At 40.7% G+C, this 16,696-nt stretch overlaps 1 protein-coding gene across 1 annotated transcript in view; it reads left to right on the top strand.

Moving 5' to 3' along the window:
• Positions 1-16,696, top strand: part of MNAT1 (MNAT1 component of CDK activating kinase) — a 122,413-nt gene that overhangs the window by 81,874 nt on the left and 23,843 nt on the right. Inside the window, exon 7 of the mRNA XM_030451566.1 lies at positions 2,104-2,225. Coding sequence (XP_030307426.1) covers positions 2,104-2,225 — 122 coding nt within the window. The remainder of the gene's footprint in view (positions 1-2,103; positions 2,226-16,696) is intronic.

Here is a 16,696-nt window from a genome sequence, read left to right as displayed (position 1 = left end):
CAGCAAAAGTCACTCTTGTTAAAAACGTGTCAGGAATGCACCAGTGGCAACTCCACTAACAGTGAGCAGCTGTTCTGGTGATGCCCTCCAGAGATATGGCTCCTGCAATCTGAGCTGCTCTTCTTTTTTTTTTTTCCACACACAAGTGATTTCCCAAAATATTTATCATGGTTTTTGCTCTTTGCCGGAAAGTGATTTTTCTTTTCTATGGCTGGAATAAAATTGCCCCGTATTTGGGAAGACTCAGACTTTTCATTCACCACATGAGGGTGTAGGCATGGGAAATGTTGATGTGTCTTTCTCTTTGGTTTGGTTAGAGGTAATGATATTGTTAAAAATATAGGTCTAAAAGTATTATGTCAACATTAATCTCTTACAAAGAGTGTCACATGCCCACATGAAACTGGTTACAAAGAGCAGTATTTTCTTGAACTTGGGCAGTATAAATAGACAACTTCTAACAATATAAAAAGAACCTGTGCTTCCCATGAAGGGAAATTAAAGGTGAATTTTTAATCTTTCTTTCTTGCCTTTTTTTTTTTTTTTTTTTTTTTTTTTGGATTGTGTGTGTTGCCTGCTTTTAATATTGCAGTGCCAGCTTTTGGCACAGAAATAGCAGTGATACATATGCTAACTCTGAAAGTTGGAGTGGCTCATAGCTAACTTGAGAACTTCCTTCACCACGTTTTGCCTTCAGGACACTGTCACCGTAGCAGTGTTGGCAGGAGCCCCACCAGGCTCCCCAGCAGTGCAGAAAAAGGGGCAGATCTGTTCTCACCAGAAACACAGAGGGGTTTCAGTGGAAAACTTGAGCTGCTGCTCTGTCCATGGAGATCAGCCTAGATCCATGGTAGTGCTTCTCAAGAACTTACATCTTCAGTTCTGCAACTCTCTAAACAAAAATATCCATGCTCCAAATTCGGAAGGGTCACTGGCCTCAACCACAAATTTAATTAACAGCTTTCCCCTTCTACTGACTTTTTATTCTCTCTTTAGTTAATTTTAACCCAGTGTCCCACATTAGGAGCCTTTAGTTTGAGGGAGTAGATGCTTCCACGAGTTGCCCCAGGGAAATGGAGCTCAGTATGTGATCAGCAGTGGGAGCCAGGGTTATACACAGCATTACACCATGGAAAGCTTCCGCTCTCCTGTTGCAGACAAAAAGTCTACAAAAACAATATTACTACTTTTCTAAATTCCTGCGTTTTGCAGATGTGTAGCTCAGTTTCTACAGGGGAAGCCAGGCTGCTTTGGAGGGGCTCACAGTTTCTCTGTCTTTTTGCTGCTGCTGCTAATTTTTGTGAGCACCATAGAATACAGTAGAAAATTGAAACTGTGTGAAAGATCAACAAATCAGTGTAGAATGTCACGCAGCAACATCTGTTAACTTTGGCTCTATCTCATATCCTCCTGACCCCTCCTTTCCAGCCACAAGTCTCCTGTTTTGTGAGAGCTCAGAGTGATAGGGACTTGGGGGTGGGAGAGAAGTCGAGCTGTTTCTCAGTGGGCTGTAGGGCTTGCAAAAGTACATCTGGAATGAAAGTTTTATGGTTGTGTGTTTCTATATTTTTAGTTATGAAACAAATGGGAATTTGCTGAATGAATTAATTGTATTGCACTGTAAAGATCTATCCTGAGAGCCATTATGTATGGGAGCTTACAAAGCCTGCAGAGAGAAATGAAAGCAGCTTCCCTTCCTAATTAGGGCTTGCAGGAAATCATTGATTACAGAATCAAATACAGTTGCTCACTGACATTTGTTTGATATTACTTCTGATAAATGAAATTTTTACCTAATAATAATTTTATTACTGAGCAGACATACTCTCTCGTGGTAAGCCTGCCTTCAGTAAGACTTTCTCCTTTCCTTCCTACCTTGTCCAAGCAGCTAAAGCTAATGAAACATTACTTCCAATCTGTAGATCCCAGTAAAAAACTTAAATCATGAAGAAATGAGTGATACAGAAGAATACATCCCATTCCTAATGGGATGCCTGGATCCAGGTCAATGGTATAAGCTCATTCGTGTGCTGCATTTTTATAAAGCAAAACCTTGACCTGGTATACAGAAATGTTTTACTTTTTTTTTCTTTTTTTTAACAGGGTCAGCCTATTTCACTAGCTCCTATTCAAAAGCTAGAGGAAGCTTTGTATGAGTATCAACCTCTGCAAGTGGAGACATATGGACCACAAGTTCCAGAGCTTGAAATGCTGGGAAGGCTTGGGTAAGTAAAAAGCTAATTAAAACAGCAAGTTTTAATTGCTATTTCATGGCATTACAGCTGGGACTGTTACTATCTCCAGCATGCCGGTTTGGGGTTTTTTTTGCTGTTTTTTTTTTTTTTGTGCTTTTGTTTTCTTTTTTTCTTTTTTTCCGTTTTTCTTTTCTTTTTTTCTTTTTTTTTCTCTTTTAAAGGTTCTTAATGAAATATTAGACTTCCTGCCCAACCAACATTTTGTTTGGGTGGATAAGCTGAAATTTTTGGTCCTCTAGCCTTTATAGATCTATTGAGAGCTGGACTGGATTGCATTAGTGTTGTTAAGGTTGTCCTTGGCAGTTGTAGTGAAGTAGCTGTACATTTTCTGTTGCACAGTATTAAAAAATAAATAAATAAAAATCTGGGGCTTAATTTACCCAGCTGTAAGCCAGTAAAAATATTAAAGTTGGGCTGTTTGCCATGGAAAAGGGTAGATTTGCTTGTCCAGTGCTGTCTACAGTCAAAACTGCGTTTGTGAGAAATGAAGCACAGAGCTTAACTTTGTCAAAAAAATATAATACAGGGCTGGTCCAGCAGCTTGGCAGCATTGTGGTGTGCAGCCATGTTTGGGAAGGGAGTTTGGGAGCTTGCTGTGCCTTGGTAATGGAGGTTGAGAAGCCCAAAAGTGACCTGTCTGCTCTCTAAGGACATACTCATAGCTGAAACCCCACCTGAAGATGTGTAGCTGCTGTGATAGTGTCACCCAGCTCATCATGGTCTAACTTTCAAGGTCAACAGCACCTGAATGCCTGGAAAACCATGTGGCAGAGTAACTGTGCAGACTGCCAACACAAGAAAGAGTTTTCAAAAATAACAGTTTATCTTTGACCATGAATTATGGGAAAACTGAAGCCACAAAGTACTGAACAAAGTCGAGACACTTTAGTATGCAATTTCAGAGACCACTGAAATCCAAACAAGAATCCCATCTGGTTCACTAGGACAGGAGTGGTAGTGGTGGATAAAAAATAATAGTGGTAAATAGACTTTTTCAAGTAAATAAGTAAACTAATGGTGCTTCAGAAAATAAAAGGCTGTCTGGAATTAATATTATCTCCATTTTTCTTGTTTCTGTGTCCTTCTGTTGCCTGTAACTTATTATCTGATATCAAGCTTCCAAGGCCAAATACTAATTAGCAGTTTAAACTTGGGCAAAGCAGGCTCAGCCTTCCCCACCTGCTTGGATGAGGCACAGCTGTGAGGGACCTCCTGTGCAAGGGGAGCTTTGAAGCCCTCTCAGCCCTAAGCCTCATCACAAATGAAAATGCTCTGGTGGGGGGAAAAATGATTTGTGTAGGGAAGGCTCCAGTCCCTGTCCCTTTGCCTGTGCCCCACCTAAGGTGAGCGATGCTGTCAAGATCCAACAGGAACCCTGTGCTGTGCCCATCCCATCCAATTGCCTGGGGTACCAGTCTGAAGGCAACCCAACACCTTGCAAACCAGAATCTTTAAATACTTAGAATCATGGAATTGGCTGGGTTGGAAGGGACCTCAGAGATCATCAAGTCCAACCCTTGATCCACTCCCACTGCAGTTCCCAGCCCATGGCACTCAGTGCCACATCCAGGCTCTTTGGAAATATCTCCAGACACGGAGAATCCACTACTTCCCTGGGCAGCCCATTCCAATGCCTGATCACCCTCTCCAGAAAGAAATTCTTTCTAATCTCCAACCTAAACCTCCCCTGGCACAACTTGAGACCCTGCCCTCTTGTCTTGCTGAGAGTTGCCTGGGAAAAGAGACCAACCCCCCCTGGCCCCAACCTCCTTTCAGGGAGTTGTAGAGAGTGATGAGGTCTCCTCTGATCCTCCTCTTCTCCAGGTTGAACACCCCCAGCTCCCTCAGCCTCTCCTCATAGGATCTTGCAGTTGTGTTGCACCATCTGTGCACAGGTGTGTTGGGATGTGCAAGCAGTGCTCACAGCCTTTTTGTGGAGACACTTTGTCACGTGTCATTTTATTCCTCTGGCCATGAACAGTCAAGGTGTTCTATAGCTTGGTTCTGGAGGTGATGAAAGAGTTAAGAGCAGCAGGGGTGCTGGGTGGCTGTGGTAGCAAGGGCTGGGTGGTGGTGCCCACCAGAGGAGTTCTTCTGAGTCCGGAGGCTGTTTTGCAATTCCAAAGCAAATACATCCATGCTGTGGGTTCCCAGCTGGTACAGCTCTAACCCTAATTCCACGGAGTGTCTGAAATACCTTAAACCATGCAAGGCTGTTCGTTTATGTATTTGTGTTTCTGTGTTTATATGAACTCATGGGCATTTCCTGTTGGTGATGAATGTGCCTCTGTCCCTGCTTTGGGTTTTTTCAGGCAGCTGCATACAGCTGCCTGGGTGAGGCAGAAGAGCTGGGCACAATGTTATCTGTTCCTGATGAAGATATTTTGTTTTCTCTTTATTTGGACTCAAATAAGGGCAGGTTAAATCTAAATATTTGTTGTTTTGTTTCTCCATCTTCTCATGGTCTCATTAATAATTTTGCAGTCTATTTATTGCTGTTAAGTACTTCCCTCAAATGTGCAGGCTGTTATTATCTGAGTTTCTGGAGCCAGAATTATTGCAAAGATGCTGACAATCTGGAGACATTGAATTCATTCTGGTAGTGTAATTTGTTGACTGCCTTTTTTTGTTTTGGTTTGGGTTTTTTTTGAGATATGGTTTATTGTCTTCAAAAGACTGCATGGAATGGGCATTTTGAATATTCCCATCTCAACCACTTACCTTCTGCAACACTCACTTACTTGCTTCAGATTTCAACATCATTGTTGCTTTTCTTTCTGAGTAAACTGCTGCAGTGAAGGAGACAGCTGGGAAGAAGGTTTCCAGCAAAGGCAAGAAAGGGCAAGAAAAAGGGTGAATCCTTAAGGGATCATTTGTTAGAGATCTTTTATAATTAAAAAATTGATCTTAAGATGACTTGTGTGCATTCCAATAAACTTACTTCTGCATCCTCCTTCTGCTTTCCTGTATGGGTTTTGCATCTTTTGCAAAAAGAAATTTATGTTAAACTAGTTTTGGAAATTTAATTTCAGTTTCTCTTGGGGCCGTAAATTTTCTTTTTTTTTCTGGGAACTGCAGAAAAGTATTAACATCCACATGGTGTAGTTTTTGCTATTGTGTTAGAAGTCTGAGAATAATAAAGTAATAAAGAAACAGATTTTTTTTTTTCCAACAGAAATGACTGATACAATGTGTAGGGTTTCTGTCCATCAGGGGCACCCCAGGTATTTTTAGTGGAGTACAGTTTTTCAGAAGTAATGAAACATAGGCAATAATCCTCAATTACGTGGCTTTCTGGGAGCAATATGTATTATATGAACTTGTAGGCAGTATTTAACCTTCTGGGAGGGGGAGTGAAGCTTTCTTAGAGCCAGCCTCTGATAAAGGGTCCTGTGACCAAATGTCTCTGGTGTTCCTGCAAGACAGTCTCAGGTGGTGGTGGTCCCAGGATTTATGCACTGCACGTGACAGGTTGGTGATGGTTTGACATGGGTGGCAAAGGTCATTTTGGGTGCTTGGCCTCTGGGGCCAGTTCTGTCTCAGCTCAGTCAATTGGAAATCATAGAATCACAGAATGTTAGGGGTTGGAAGGTACCTCTAGAGATCATCTAGTCCAACCCCTCTGCCAAAGCAGGATCACCACACAGGAACACATCCAGGTGGGCTTTGGGAGACTCTACAACTTCTCTGGGCAGCCTGTGCCAAGGCTCTGTCACCCTCACAGTCAAGAAGTTCCTTCTCATGTTGAGGATGAAATGTAATTTGGAAGGAGGGATAAAGTCACGTATGAGAGACTGTCTTTGGAGACTGGTGCTGTTCTTGGAGAAAAGTGGTTTCCTGGATCATAGTAACGTCCTGGAGGCAGGCTCTGTGGCTGGTTTGTGCCTCTGTCCTTGGGTCTGTGTGACTGGGTCACTCCTGAGGTGTTCACTGAAAAAGTATTGGTTTCTTTGTGGAGATGAAGGCAACCTGCTGATGTTTGGAAAGCCCTGTCTTACCAAACAGGCACTTCTGACATCACCAGAAACAGCCTAGGGTACTTTGGCTGAAATAGGGATTGTCATCTAGACAATGTTTAGATCAGTTTTTAGTCCAAATCTGTTGATCTGCCAAAGTCATTGCAAGGCTGTATAACCTACCATGGCCTTTGGGGAGCCAAGGTCTGTGGTGGAAAAGAAAATGAGTACCTGGATGCTTGGGTACTCATTGCCATAATTTTACTTAGAGGTTTTTCCTAGAAGGGACAAAATTTTTGTTTTCTTTTTTCCTTTTTTTATTTTTTTTTCCCCTTCTAATGTTTTAGCTGAGTACAGTGAAATTGTGTGGTTGGAGGTCTGGACTTTTTTTACTGCAAAACAAAAGAAACGAAAAATAAAACAAACCCTGACATGTCAAGTAGTGAAAGACCAAAACAGGATGGGGATGGGAATGAGTTTGTTGTTTTAAAGATGTATGTTTTTTCAATGTAGCTTTGATTAAAAACAAAACAAAACTCAGAAAAACAACAACAAAAAAACCCAACAGTGATCAAAAAGATGTTTGTTTGAGGTCCTGAAAAATGTAGACATTCTTGGCATTAATTGTGAGTGTATATTCAAGGAGTATGTTCAGGAGTGGCCACACAGTGTTCTCACACCAAGTATTTACAGCTGTGGAAGAGCCATACACAAGCTACTTAAAAACTGACTATAAATTGAAAAATCTGTTGATGCAATTAACATTTTGGGTAAAGATGTGTGAACTTCATGTCTCAAAATTTAGAAACACTCTCTTGTATTCTGAAGTGGATCATAGTCTGAACACAGTACCACTCCTATTCTCGCCATTCTTAAGAAATAGAGATAATTTACAAGGTCAAAACTTGCTGTTTGCACTCCACTTAAAAATTCCCTGCCTTAACAGAGAACTTTTGTGCAGATCCTTGTAATCAGGTCAGTCCTGGGCTGCTTAAAATAAAACTGTGTTTGTCTACTTAACTTCGTCTGGAGAGGTACATCCTGAATGTATACATGTGCATATATACTAAAAAAAAAAAAAAAAAAGGGGGGGGGGGGGGTTTGCTTCAAAAATCTTTGCTTTTCTTTAGGGAAAAATGAGACTTTCCTTTGATCTATCAACTTGTTTTCATGTGTAACCACATTGTTAGCAGCACTCGGGTTTATTAGTGTTTTGTTTAAATATGATGCAAAAAATAAAGTTCAGTGGTGAACCATTATCCAATAAGCATAGGTAATTTACTTTGGTAATTTATAAGTTAAATCTAAGCAAAATGTCATGTTAAGACTGGAGGGAAAGTACTGAGCTAAAATCACAGTGCTGTGCTACATGGAACAAATGTATTTTAGCCCACTGTGCTTTCTGTAATGAAGAACTGGAGAGATTCATTCCTTTTTTTCCTAGTGTAGGACAGCTCAGTCATCTTAAATTCTGAATTAAGATTAGGAGGTTGGACTTCATATCTGCTAGAACTTTATTAGTGTTTAATTTTTGAACCTTCATTTCAAGTGGAAAATGTCTGCTTTCTTTGTTGTACAGTGTCGTGTAATTTGAAACACGTGGAGTTCTGGCACTTATCTGGAGATGACTCCTGTAGCTTCTTTGTCAATTGTAGTGATTTTTAAAAATTTTAGTAATTTATTAACCATAGTTGATCTGGTCTTAGGCCAGATTAGTTTTTGCAGTGGGTCTGAGCCAGTGAAGTAACTGAGAGCTGATTTTGAATGGGTGACAGGACCACTGGGCTTTAAAAGTTTGAGCAGGTGATTTTTCACATCTGCTCTCTTTGTCATCAGGTAATGCAGATATTTCTTGAATCGTGGAAAAGGAGAAAAACCACAAATGAAGGGCTTGTTTGATCTGCTTTGGCCCATTGATTTTGAACACTGAATTCATTCTGCTCCTTTGAATAGAATATAGTTTCTCAATAAGCTTAGAAGTCACAGTCAAAAGATTGAGTAAGAGCAAGGAAAGTTTGTATTGCTTTGGAGGGCACATAGAGGGCTGAGCTCCTTTTTGCAGGAATTTTCTTGGCTACTAAGGCATATGGTCTGAATTTCCCAGTGTCTCCTGTTGCAGGGTCTGATCCTCAGCAGAAAGATTTCAGTTGGCTGCAATGCATTTTGAATCAGGCACCTAATGAATGAGAATTAACAGGTAAGGAGTGATTATTGCTTTAAAGACACAGCTCCATTTGCATACAGCCTTTTTAAAGTGAAGTAATTTTTGTTCATTTTACCATGAATAGTTGAATAAAAACCTGTGAGTGACAATAGAAGTACTATGTGAGTATGCTTTTTTTGGAATAGTGAATAGGGTGTGCTGACTTTTTCAAGAGAGGATGGGATAAGAAAATAGAACCATGTGTAACCTGTCTTGATGAGGTTTGATGTAGAAACTGCCTGGTATTACTCTTGTGTACTAGAGAAATCCTGCAGGTTTCATAGTAGGAATTTGAAGGAATACAAATTTAATATAGAGGAGGTAGATTAGCACCAGTTTTGTGAACTGAATGGGAATGGAGGAAAGAAACACAGCCTTTGAGTCAGTAATCTTACTGTTTAAGAAATCAACTTTCTGGCAAAACTGTCTATGAACATTTCAAACGACACCCTGTAGTATATGGTGTTTTGCATGGAGCTCTTCTGTCAAGGTCATTAGCAGTTGAATATATTAAAAGTGGACTGCTTATGAAATGGGGAGTTTTGCTTCCTGCCCGCCCACCTGTGGGTATAGTGTGGGTTCTGTAACTGTAAAAGGTCTCGGGAGGGTTATAAAAGCAGAGAATATGGAAAATATATAAAGAAACAAAGAAGGAAGCCTGCACACACCATGTAGTTTCTCATATATGTAAAGTTGGCTGCAGTTGTATATGTACCACTAAATTAACCTCAAAAGCTGGCCATGACAGCAGAATGTCCATAGCAATTGTTTTTGTTGGCGTTTGGCTTCAAAATTAACTCATCGATCTAACATGAGTCTCTGTACTCAGAATACTGGTCTGGTAATGTTTTTTACTTTTTCATGCAATCATGGAAAAAATATGTTTCTGCTTGAAGCAGTTGTCAAACAAGCTTCTTTCATCGACAATCAGACACAGGGCAGCTGAGGAGGGCTGTTTAGTCTAGAATAAATACTCAAGAGATTACAAGGTCGCTGTAGGAAATGCAATTATACCATTTCTTCCAGAATAGTCTTTTTGTAGCGTGGGCTTGCAGAATACTAAATCATGCATTTATTAAAATACATATAATGTGAAGGAAAGAAGAGTGTCTTCACACAAGGAATGGAGAATTGTCTGGTGGAATCTCCTACTGGATTAGCCTGTGCGTATATAAAATGGCTTAAAAAAAATCAGGATGGTAATACTGACTTGAGTATTGAAAGTTGGTAGGAGGCAAACCCTGAAATGTGTCTGCAGGTGTAGAGGCAGTGCTGCTCAGTGGGCAGCTGATGATGGATTATAATGTAGCAGGAGGCATCCTGCATTTCTTTGGCCAGATTTTCTGAACTCCTTTGTGTTTCACCTTAGCAAAGGTTTGTTACTACCAGCCCCTTAAAACTATCTGATGATCTGTTATTGGCAGATGATCTGTTATCTGATATCTGTTATTGCCTTCCTCCTCACCTTCATCTCTTGCATGGATGCCACTGTGGATGAAAGGGTCTCCTGTAACTTTATGTGGCCACAGACCTTAATTCTTAGGTTTTTTCCATCAGCTTAGCAGAATATATTTATGTAGAAGTCAAGTTTTAGTCCTTCTGTTGTTCCTCTGAAATTCTGTGGTAAGTTTGAGGTCAGTAATTTTTTGTGCTCAGTATTTATTTTTTTCTTCCTTGCTTCTCCTGCACTCCATTGTGTTTCCCTTTTTGAGTCATTCTCTGACTCTTCAGCCAGATGTGTATTTGCATTGGGAATTATGTATTTGTAGCAAGAAAAATAGCCCATTTTGCACATGCAGGAGCTACCTTTCCTGCTTATCACTCACTTCAGCAACAGAAGGGCCTCAGTCTCCTCAGATTTGTAGTCCTTCCCAGGACAAAGCCTCCAAAAGCTTTCTTTTATTTCAGTGTTAGAGTACAGAGACAGGAATACCTTAGCAGTGATAAGCAAAGTCTGACCAGTGATGGTCAGATGGAAGACATGAGAGCTCATTGAGGACCTACTGGTATGAAGAGCTGCTCCTCTTGATCAGCATCTGGGCATCACTTATGATTTTTTTCTTGGCTGTAAGGAATGACAGAGAGGTGTCATGACAAGAAGTTGCATTTGAAGCCGTCTGGGCAAACACTGTAATGGTTTTCTGCAAGGTCTCTTTGGATGGACTAATATTTTAAATTAGTTATTTAGTCTCAGACATAACTGAAATAGAAGGGTGAGGAGCATCCTGTTTTGAATTTGCCCTCCAAGGCATTTGTGAAAATCCATTTTAATAAAAATGCATGAAGTAAGTCTGAAAAAACTAGAGAGAAGCTTCCTAGACCCTTCAACACCATTTTTTCAAGAAGGGAGAGCTATGCATAGTGAAAATAGTCATATAGCCTGTCAAACAGACCACTAAAATGGAAAAGAAAGCCAGGAATTTTGCATCCTCTTGTCTCTGACACTGATAAACATAGAGGTAAAGCAGCCTTCCAGATAAAAACTGTTGAGGTACCAAATGTCTGAGAAGGTGTATTACACATTTCCTGAAATGGCAGAGGGAAGCATGGGGGTGTCTTGCTTGAAGCTTTATGCAGGTTTTCAAGCTCTTACTCATTCATTATTCTTTTAACCCCCTTCAGATAGCTTTGTTGTAGCTTTATTCTTGATGATACTTCTCTTGGTGATCAGCACTCAACAGTGTTTAAAGCTTCTCTGGAGAGTGCTAAGTAGCAGGAGTGCAGGATCTCTTCCCAGAGAAACGTGCTGTTTGCTCAAGTCAGTAATTCCATTCATAAATTTGATCCTATCTATGTAACTGATCTCACACCTGATCTGATGGATGGCAATGTTTTCAAGGGTTGGGCTGGTATTTTTTTTGCTTTCTTGTTTTCATAATGACCCTGATATCCCCAGATCATATTACACTGAAGGTTCTTTTTTGAAAAATGGAATTGGAGAACTTTCCCTAGAGGGAAACTTTCCCTAGAGCACATGTATTCACTTTTTTTTTTTTTTTCTAGTTTCCTTTAAAAATATAATCCAAACTTCCGTACCCACAAGAACTGGAATTTGTACCTCCTTCATTCCAGCAGTTTGTGCATCTGTTCACTGACTGCAGTCATACTTTGTGGAGTGGCAGATATTTTAGGGGTAGCTAAGATCCTAGCTGCTTCATGATGAAGAGTGGCTGGATATGGATACTGGAAGTGCCTTGAGTGACAAAAAAAGGCTGCCTGGTAAGCTTATAACTTGTTAACCACCTGAGAGGCTGTGTGGGAGTGAGATACTTTGTGCATCTCCTAACTGTGTGATAAAAGCTTCACTTGGAGCTTGTAAGCCCCCCCAAGACCAAGCCATGGGAAGCCAGGCTGCATGATGGCTCTGGTGCTTATGGCACTACTTAAAAAGTAAGGAGAGGAAAAATGAAACTCTTGGATGTTGGAAATGTGAAGCTGTCCACGGACAGGTAAAAGGTCATTAGCTCAGGTGTATTCTGTAGTTAAAGAGTGTGTATGTTAGGTTAAGGGGGAGGGGGGCAAAATAGTAACCTAAACCTTTTAAAAACAAACAAAACTTCAAGAACTGTAATTGTTCATTAGTTTCTGCATTCAGGACACCTTTTATACATAATGACGACTAAGGACATGATGGACTTTTAGTTCAGTATGTTAAATCATAGAATCAAAGAATGGTTTTGGTTTGAAGGGACCATAAAGATCATATAGTTCCACCTCCCACTAGACCAGGTTGCTCCAAGCCCCATCCAGTCTGGCCTTCAACACATCCAGGGATGTGTTCAACCCATCCAACCACAACTTCTGTGGTCAGTCTGTACCAGTGTCTTACCACCCTCATACTAAAGAATTATATCTAGTCTAAATTTGCCCTCTTTCAGTTTAAGACCATTATCCCTTGTCCTATTGCTAGAGGCCCTACTAAAATTGATCCCCATCTTTCTTATGAGCCCCTTTTATATACTGAAAGACTGCAACAGAATCTCCCCACAGCTTTCTTAAGGCTGAACAACCCCAACTTCTGTCTGTCCTCCAGACCTCTGATCACCTTTAGGGCCCTCCTCTGGACTCATTCCAAGAGCTCCATGTCCTTCTTTTGTTGGGGGCTCCAGAACTGGACACCAGTACCAGGATAAGGGTAGTATAATCAACAAGTTCTCTACATTCTCGTTGTTTGTACGTATCTAACACTTTGATTTCATATCAGCCTCTGTATCAACTGAGTGAGATGATGCCCAATTGCTTGACACCACAATAAGGTCACTGGCAGTACCAAAGGTGGTTTCTGGTGCCATCTCTGTGGTGCTTTGCCCAACCAGTGCACCCCAGGGTAGAGCTGGGACACCTGCCCAGGTACATGTGCACGGTGTGAGGCTGTGCCCAGTGGAGCTGAGGAAGGGAGGGCTGGTTCCAGAACTGACTGTGGTCTTCTGCACATTAATTTCTTTTTTCTTGAGTGGGGCTGCTTACAGGGGCTTGAGGGAAGTACCTGCAATGGAGTTGGTTGTCTGGGGATTGTATGTACACGTTTAGGAACTGGTTTTCGTTGCTTTGGTTTTAAAGCCTTTCTAATAGTTGAAAATTATTCTCTGTAAATAACTGTGTGGTGCCAGGCTTCCAGAAAGAATTGTATTGTTCACTTCTTTCTCTTCTAAATTGGGGCATTTGGGCAAGGTCACATTTCTAATAATAAAACAAGGGTTTGCACAGATGAGCTATTGCTCAGTCTTGAAAGTCACGCCCCTATATTTTTGTTTCTTTACCTAACTGGTATTAAATGTAAAGACATAAATCCTTTTCAGTGTGAGAGGAGAAGGGGAGATGGTTTTCATTTGGTATAATTTCCTGTGAGACCTGGTTCTAAACAAGGCCCATATTTACACAAGACAACACAGTTTTACATGTACTGGTGTATCCAGCACATTTTAAAATTGTTTAGCCAGCCCCGGGTATTAAATACCTTTACAATAAATGTGTTTAATAAAAGTAGATGAAGTTTGAAATAATTTTTGAATAATTTTACAGTAGAAACACCAGTTAAATCAACCCCATTGCAGTAATAAATGTCACAAAAACAATTAATTATACTTGCTTGCCACTGCAAAATCAATTGTATAACTGTTCTTCTAAAATTGACTTTCACATTACTAAATCCTAAACACTACACTTCTGTAACTTGTCAGAATCAGGTTTTAGTTAATAGATATTTTCAGTGATGTAATGGGAACTTCTGGCATGGAGTCAGAAAATAATGGTCTGTGATTAATGTTTTAATAAGCACTTTTTTTCTACTTATGATGCAGCAGTGAAATGGTTTCCTGGTTAGATTGATAGAACAGCAGGTGTGCATACATACTTTTTTCTTTAAGTAAGAAAGTTTTTCAGTTCTTCTGCTTGAAAGTACTTAATGTTTTTCACTGAGTCAAGCACTGCTGACTTGGGATTTTCAGTTTGTTTTAAATCCAGCAATTGCTGATATTTGTCATTTGGAACTGGATGGTGTCATGTAAACATTTTCAGTGCTTATAATAATTGTTTGCAAAAGAGGAAACTCATTAGTTTAAAATAACATCTGATGTATTGGTGTTTTCTTCAGTGAGAGGATAGGGTTTGTTTAAAAATAGTATTAGAGAAATTAAAAATGTGCAAGAACAGAGTATGGTGTTGAAATTATTAACAGATTAGATTTATGATTTAAGTTGATGTATAATACACTTGCTACATGCTTGGTTACTTTTGTACTGGAAGTGGTTGTGTTTTCTATGTTTTAAGTATTTCTACTGAAAAAAAAAGTCTAGTAATTTTTTTATTAGAATCATAGAAAATGCTGAGTTAGAAGGGACTCATCAGGATCATCAAGTCCAACTCCTGTCCCTGTGTAGGGCACCTCAAGATTCACACTTACATATAAATATGACTCATCGATCTAGATTTGTGGCAGGGATAGGGTTTTTTTTCTCAGGGATCCAGTCAACTGCTGTCCTGGTGGAGAGGTGGTGTTTCTTTTAAGATGCTGCTTAAGGTGAGCACACACACTATGGTCCAAATGTCCTGTTGGTATCAGGTGCTGGTTGCTTACTTGCTGTTGGCTGTTCCTCTGTGTACATGCAGAGTACAAGGACAGCATTCCATCCAAAACAAAATAGAAGAGAATCATAGAATTGTTGTGGTTGGAGATGACTTTTTTTGGGCCCCCCCCAGGGATGGTGACCCCACCTGTCTCTTTTCTTTCCTTCTTCTCTGTCCTTGTAGGCTGGATACTAGCAATGCATATGCCTATGAGGAGGAGAAGGGACAAGAGGGCAAACCCTATAGAAAGAAGAGGTGCCACACCTTGGCTATTGCTGGCATTAGTCCACTAGGCAAGTGTGCAGACATCTTTGTTCTGGCATTACAAAAAGTCAGGTGAGCCTTTCTGGGAGGATAGAAAAGGTGCTGTGGTCCTGGCTCCAATAAGTACTCCTTTCTTCTCTGGAATCTGTTGATATTAATAGAGATTCAAGATACCAGGTTATTTCTCCATCCCTGTCATTTTTCCTATACCTGGGACTCTTACTGACTCCTTTGCTTCCAGGAGCATCAACCCATGCTCTAGTTTTTCCATCAACTTTGGGAAAAAATATAGATATCAGCATACTTGTCTTTCTTATATTTATTGAGAATTTCCCAAACAACCTGAATACTTCAGTTTTATGCCAACTCTGTGTACTTTGCCCTGTGTAGAGAGGGTTATTTGTGTGTTTCTTTTATTTGCTACAGCTGCATTTGTCTAGTTCTGCCTTAAAAAGATGCAGAAGGTGAATTCTGGCTGCTATCTTTATTTCCTGACTCTCTTCCAGAATTCATGAGGAAATGCTCTTGAATAAAGCCAAAAAAAAATCTACACCTCTTTTCCCCTTCCTGTTGTTAGAAGGTTCCCTGTCTCCTCCTCCTCTTTTCACATTTAGGCCCTGATGGATTGAGCAGACTTCTTTCTCTGTGGTCATTGTTTCTGTTAATTGTCAAAAAGTATTCCAGAAATGAGAGAAAAGGAGAAGAGGAGGTCTGCACTTGGAGGCCATCCCAAAACTTGGAAGCATAAATGCTCTGCTGTTCCAGGTCCTCTTCAGCACACAGTTAATTTTGGAATGAAAAGTCCCACAGAGTCTGCAAACCATCTAAACTATGGAAAGAAAAACTTGCCCCTGATGTAGGTGCATTCTGCAAGTATTGTTGGGAAGGTGTGAGTACAATAGAGTTTGCTTTCAGGAGTCTGCTGTGAGCAAGTGGTATTGTACCTCAAGCAGTCTGGGCCATAGGACCTCCTTGATCTTTTGACTTCTGTCTAAGAGCAGTCAATGAAATGATCACCTCTGTGAGACCCTTCTCTCATTCTTGCTCACCCAGAAGTGATCAATAGAGTTCTATGATCTGCTGAGTTATTTCAGTTTGTCCAGCCCTTAAATCTGCTTGGCAAAGCATAGACCAGCAGAACACACACAACTGGTGTCCAATTCTACAGCACCTGAGCAATCGATAGTGTTGGAACAGCTGGTGCTGACCTGGAGATGATAGTGATGAGAATTCAGTGCAGCTCCCCCTCCTTACCATTCTCACAAGGTCTCACAGCCAGTGCTTGCAGCTAATGCTGCCTGACTCCATCCCTGCCTTGTCCCAAGAGCTGTAGGAAGTTCACATGTTCCCTGACTTGTTTTTGCTTCTCTAGGGTCAAAACATTGTTTGGAAAAATTCCCGCTGAACTTCCTTGGTGCTGAAGGCGGCACATTTAGAAATAAAAACTCAACATAGGTCCAGTGCTGCTCCTGGCCCTGGCAGAGGGATTTGTAGTGGCTTTCGTGGGAAGAGAGTTAGGCCTACAGAAGTGCTTTTAATGTTCTTGCCTGTGGGCAATATGTGTGGATACTGTTTTCTTTTGCAACACAGCGGATGAACTGTGTGTGCTCACAGGCACTTCCACATCATTGAGGAATGTGCTCGACGTGGCTTGGGGATGTTTGCAAATGGAGCAGAGGAATGTGGCTACCTGTAGGATACAGATCCTGTGCTTGGACAGCCAGCTACTCATCAGGGTAACAGCTTGGCTCAGTTTGCAGGTATTTGGCTTTACTGGCTGCTAGCTGACTTTCCTGTGTTTTGAAACAGAAATGTTGAAAAACCATCTGGCTGTATCTGCTAAGACCAGCCGCCCATACATTCTATGGTAGCAGGTTTTACAGGCTGTCTGCCCTGAGAACCTGAGATCAGAAAAGAAAATCAACGTCTTATCTTTTGATGCTATTTTTATC

The sequence above is a fragment of the Calypte anna genome, chromosome 5A, assembly GCF_003957555.1.
Source record: "Calypte anna isolate BGI_N300 chromosome 5A, bCalAnn1_v1.p, whole genome shotgun sequence".
Taxonomy (NCBI): Eukaryota; Metazoa; Chordata; class Aves; order Apodiformes; family Trochilidae; genus Calypte; species Calypte anna.
Note: the sequence above shows the minus strand (reverse complement) of the source record. Positions and strands in the feature narration are given on the sequence as shown.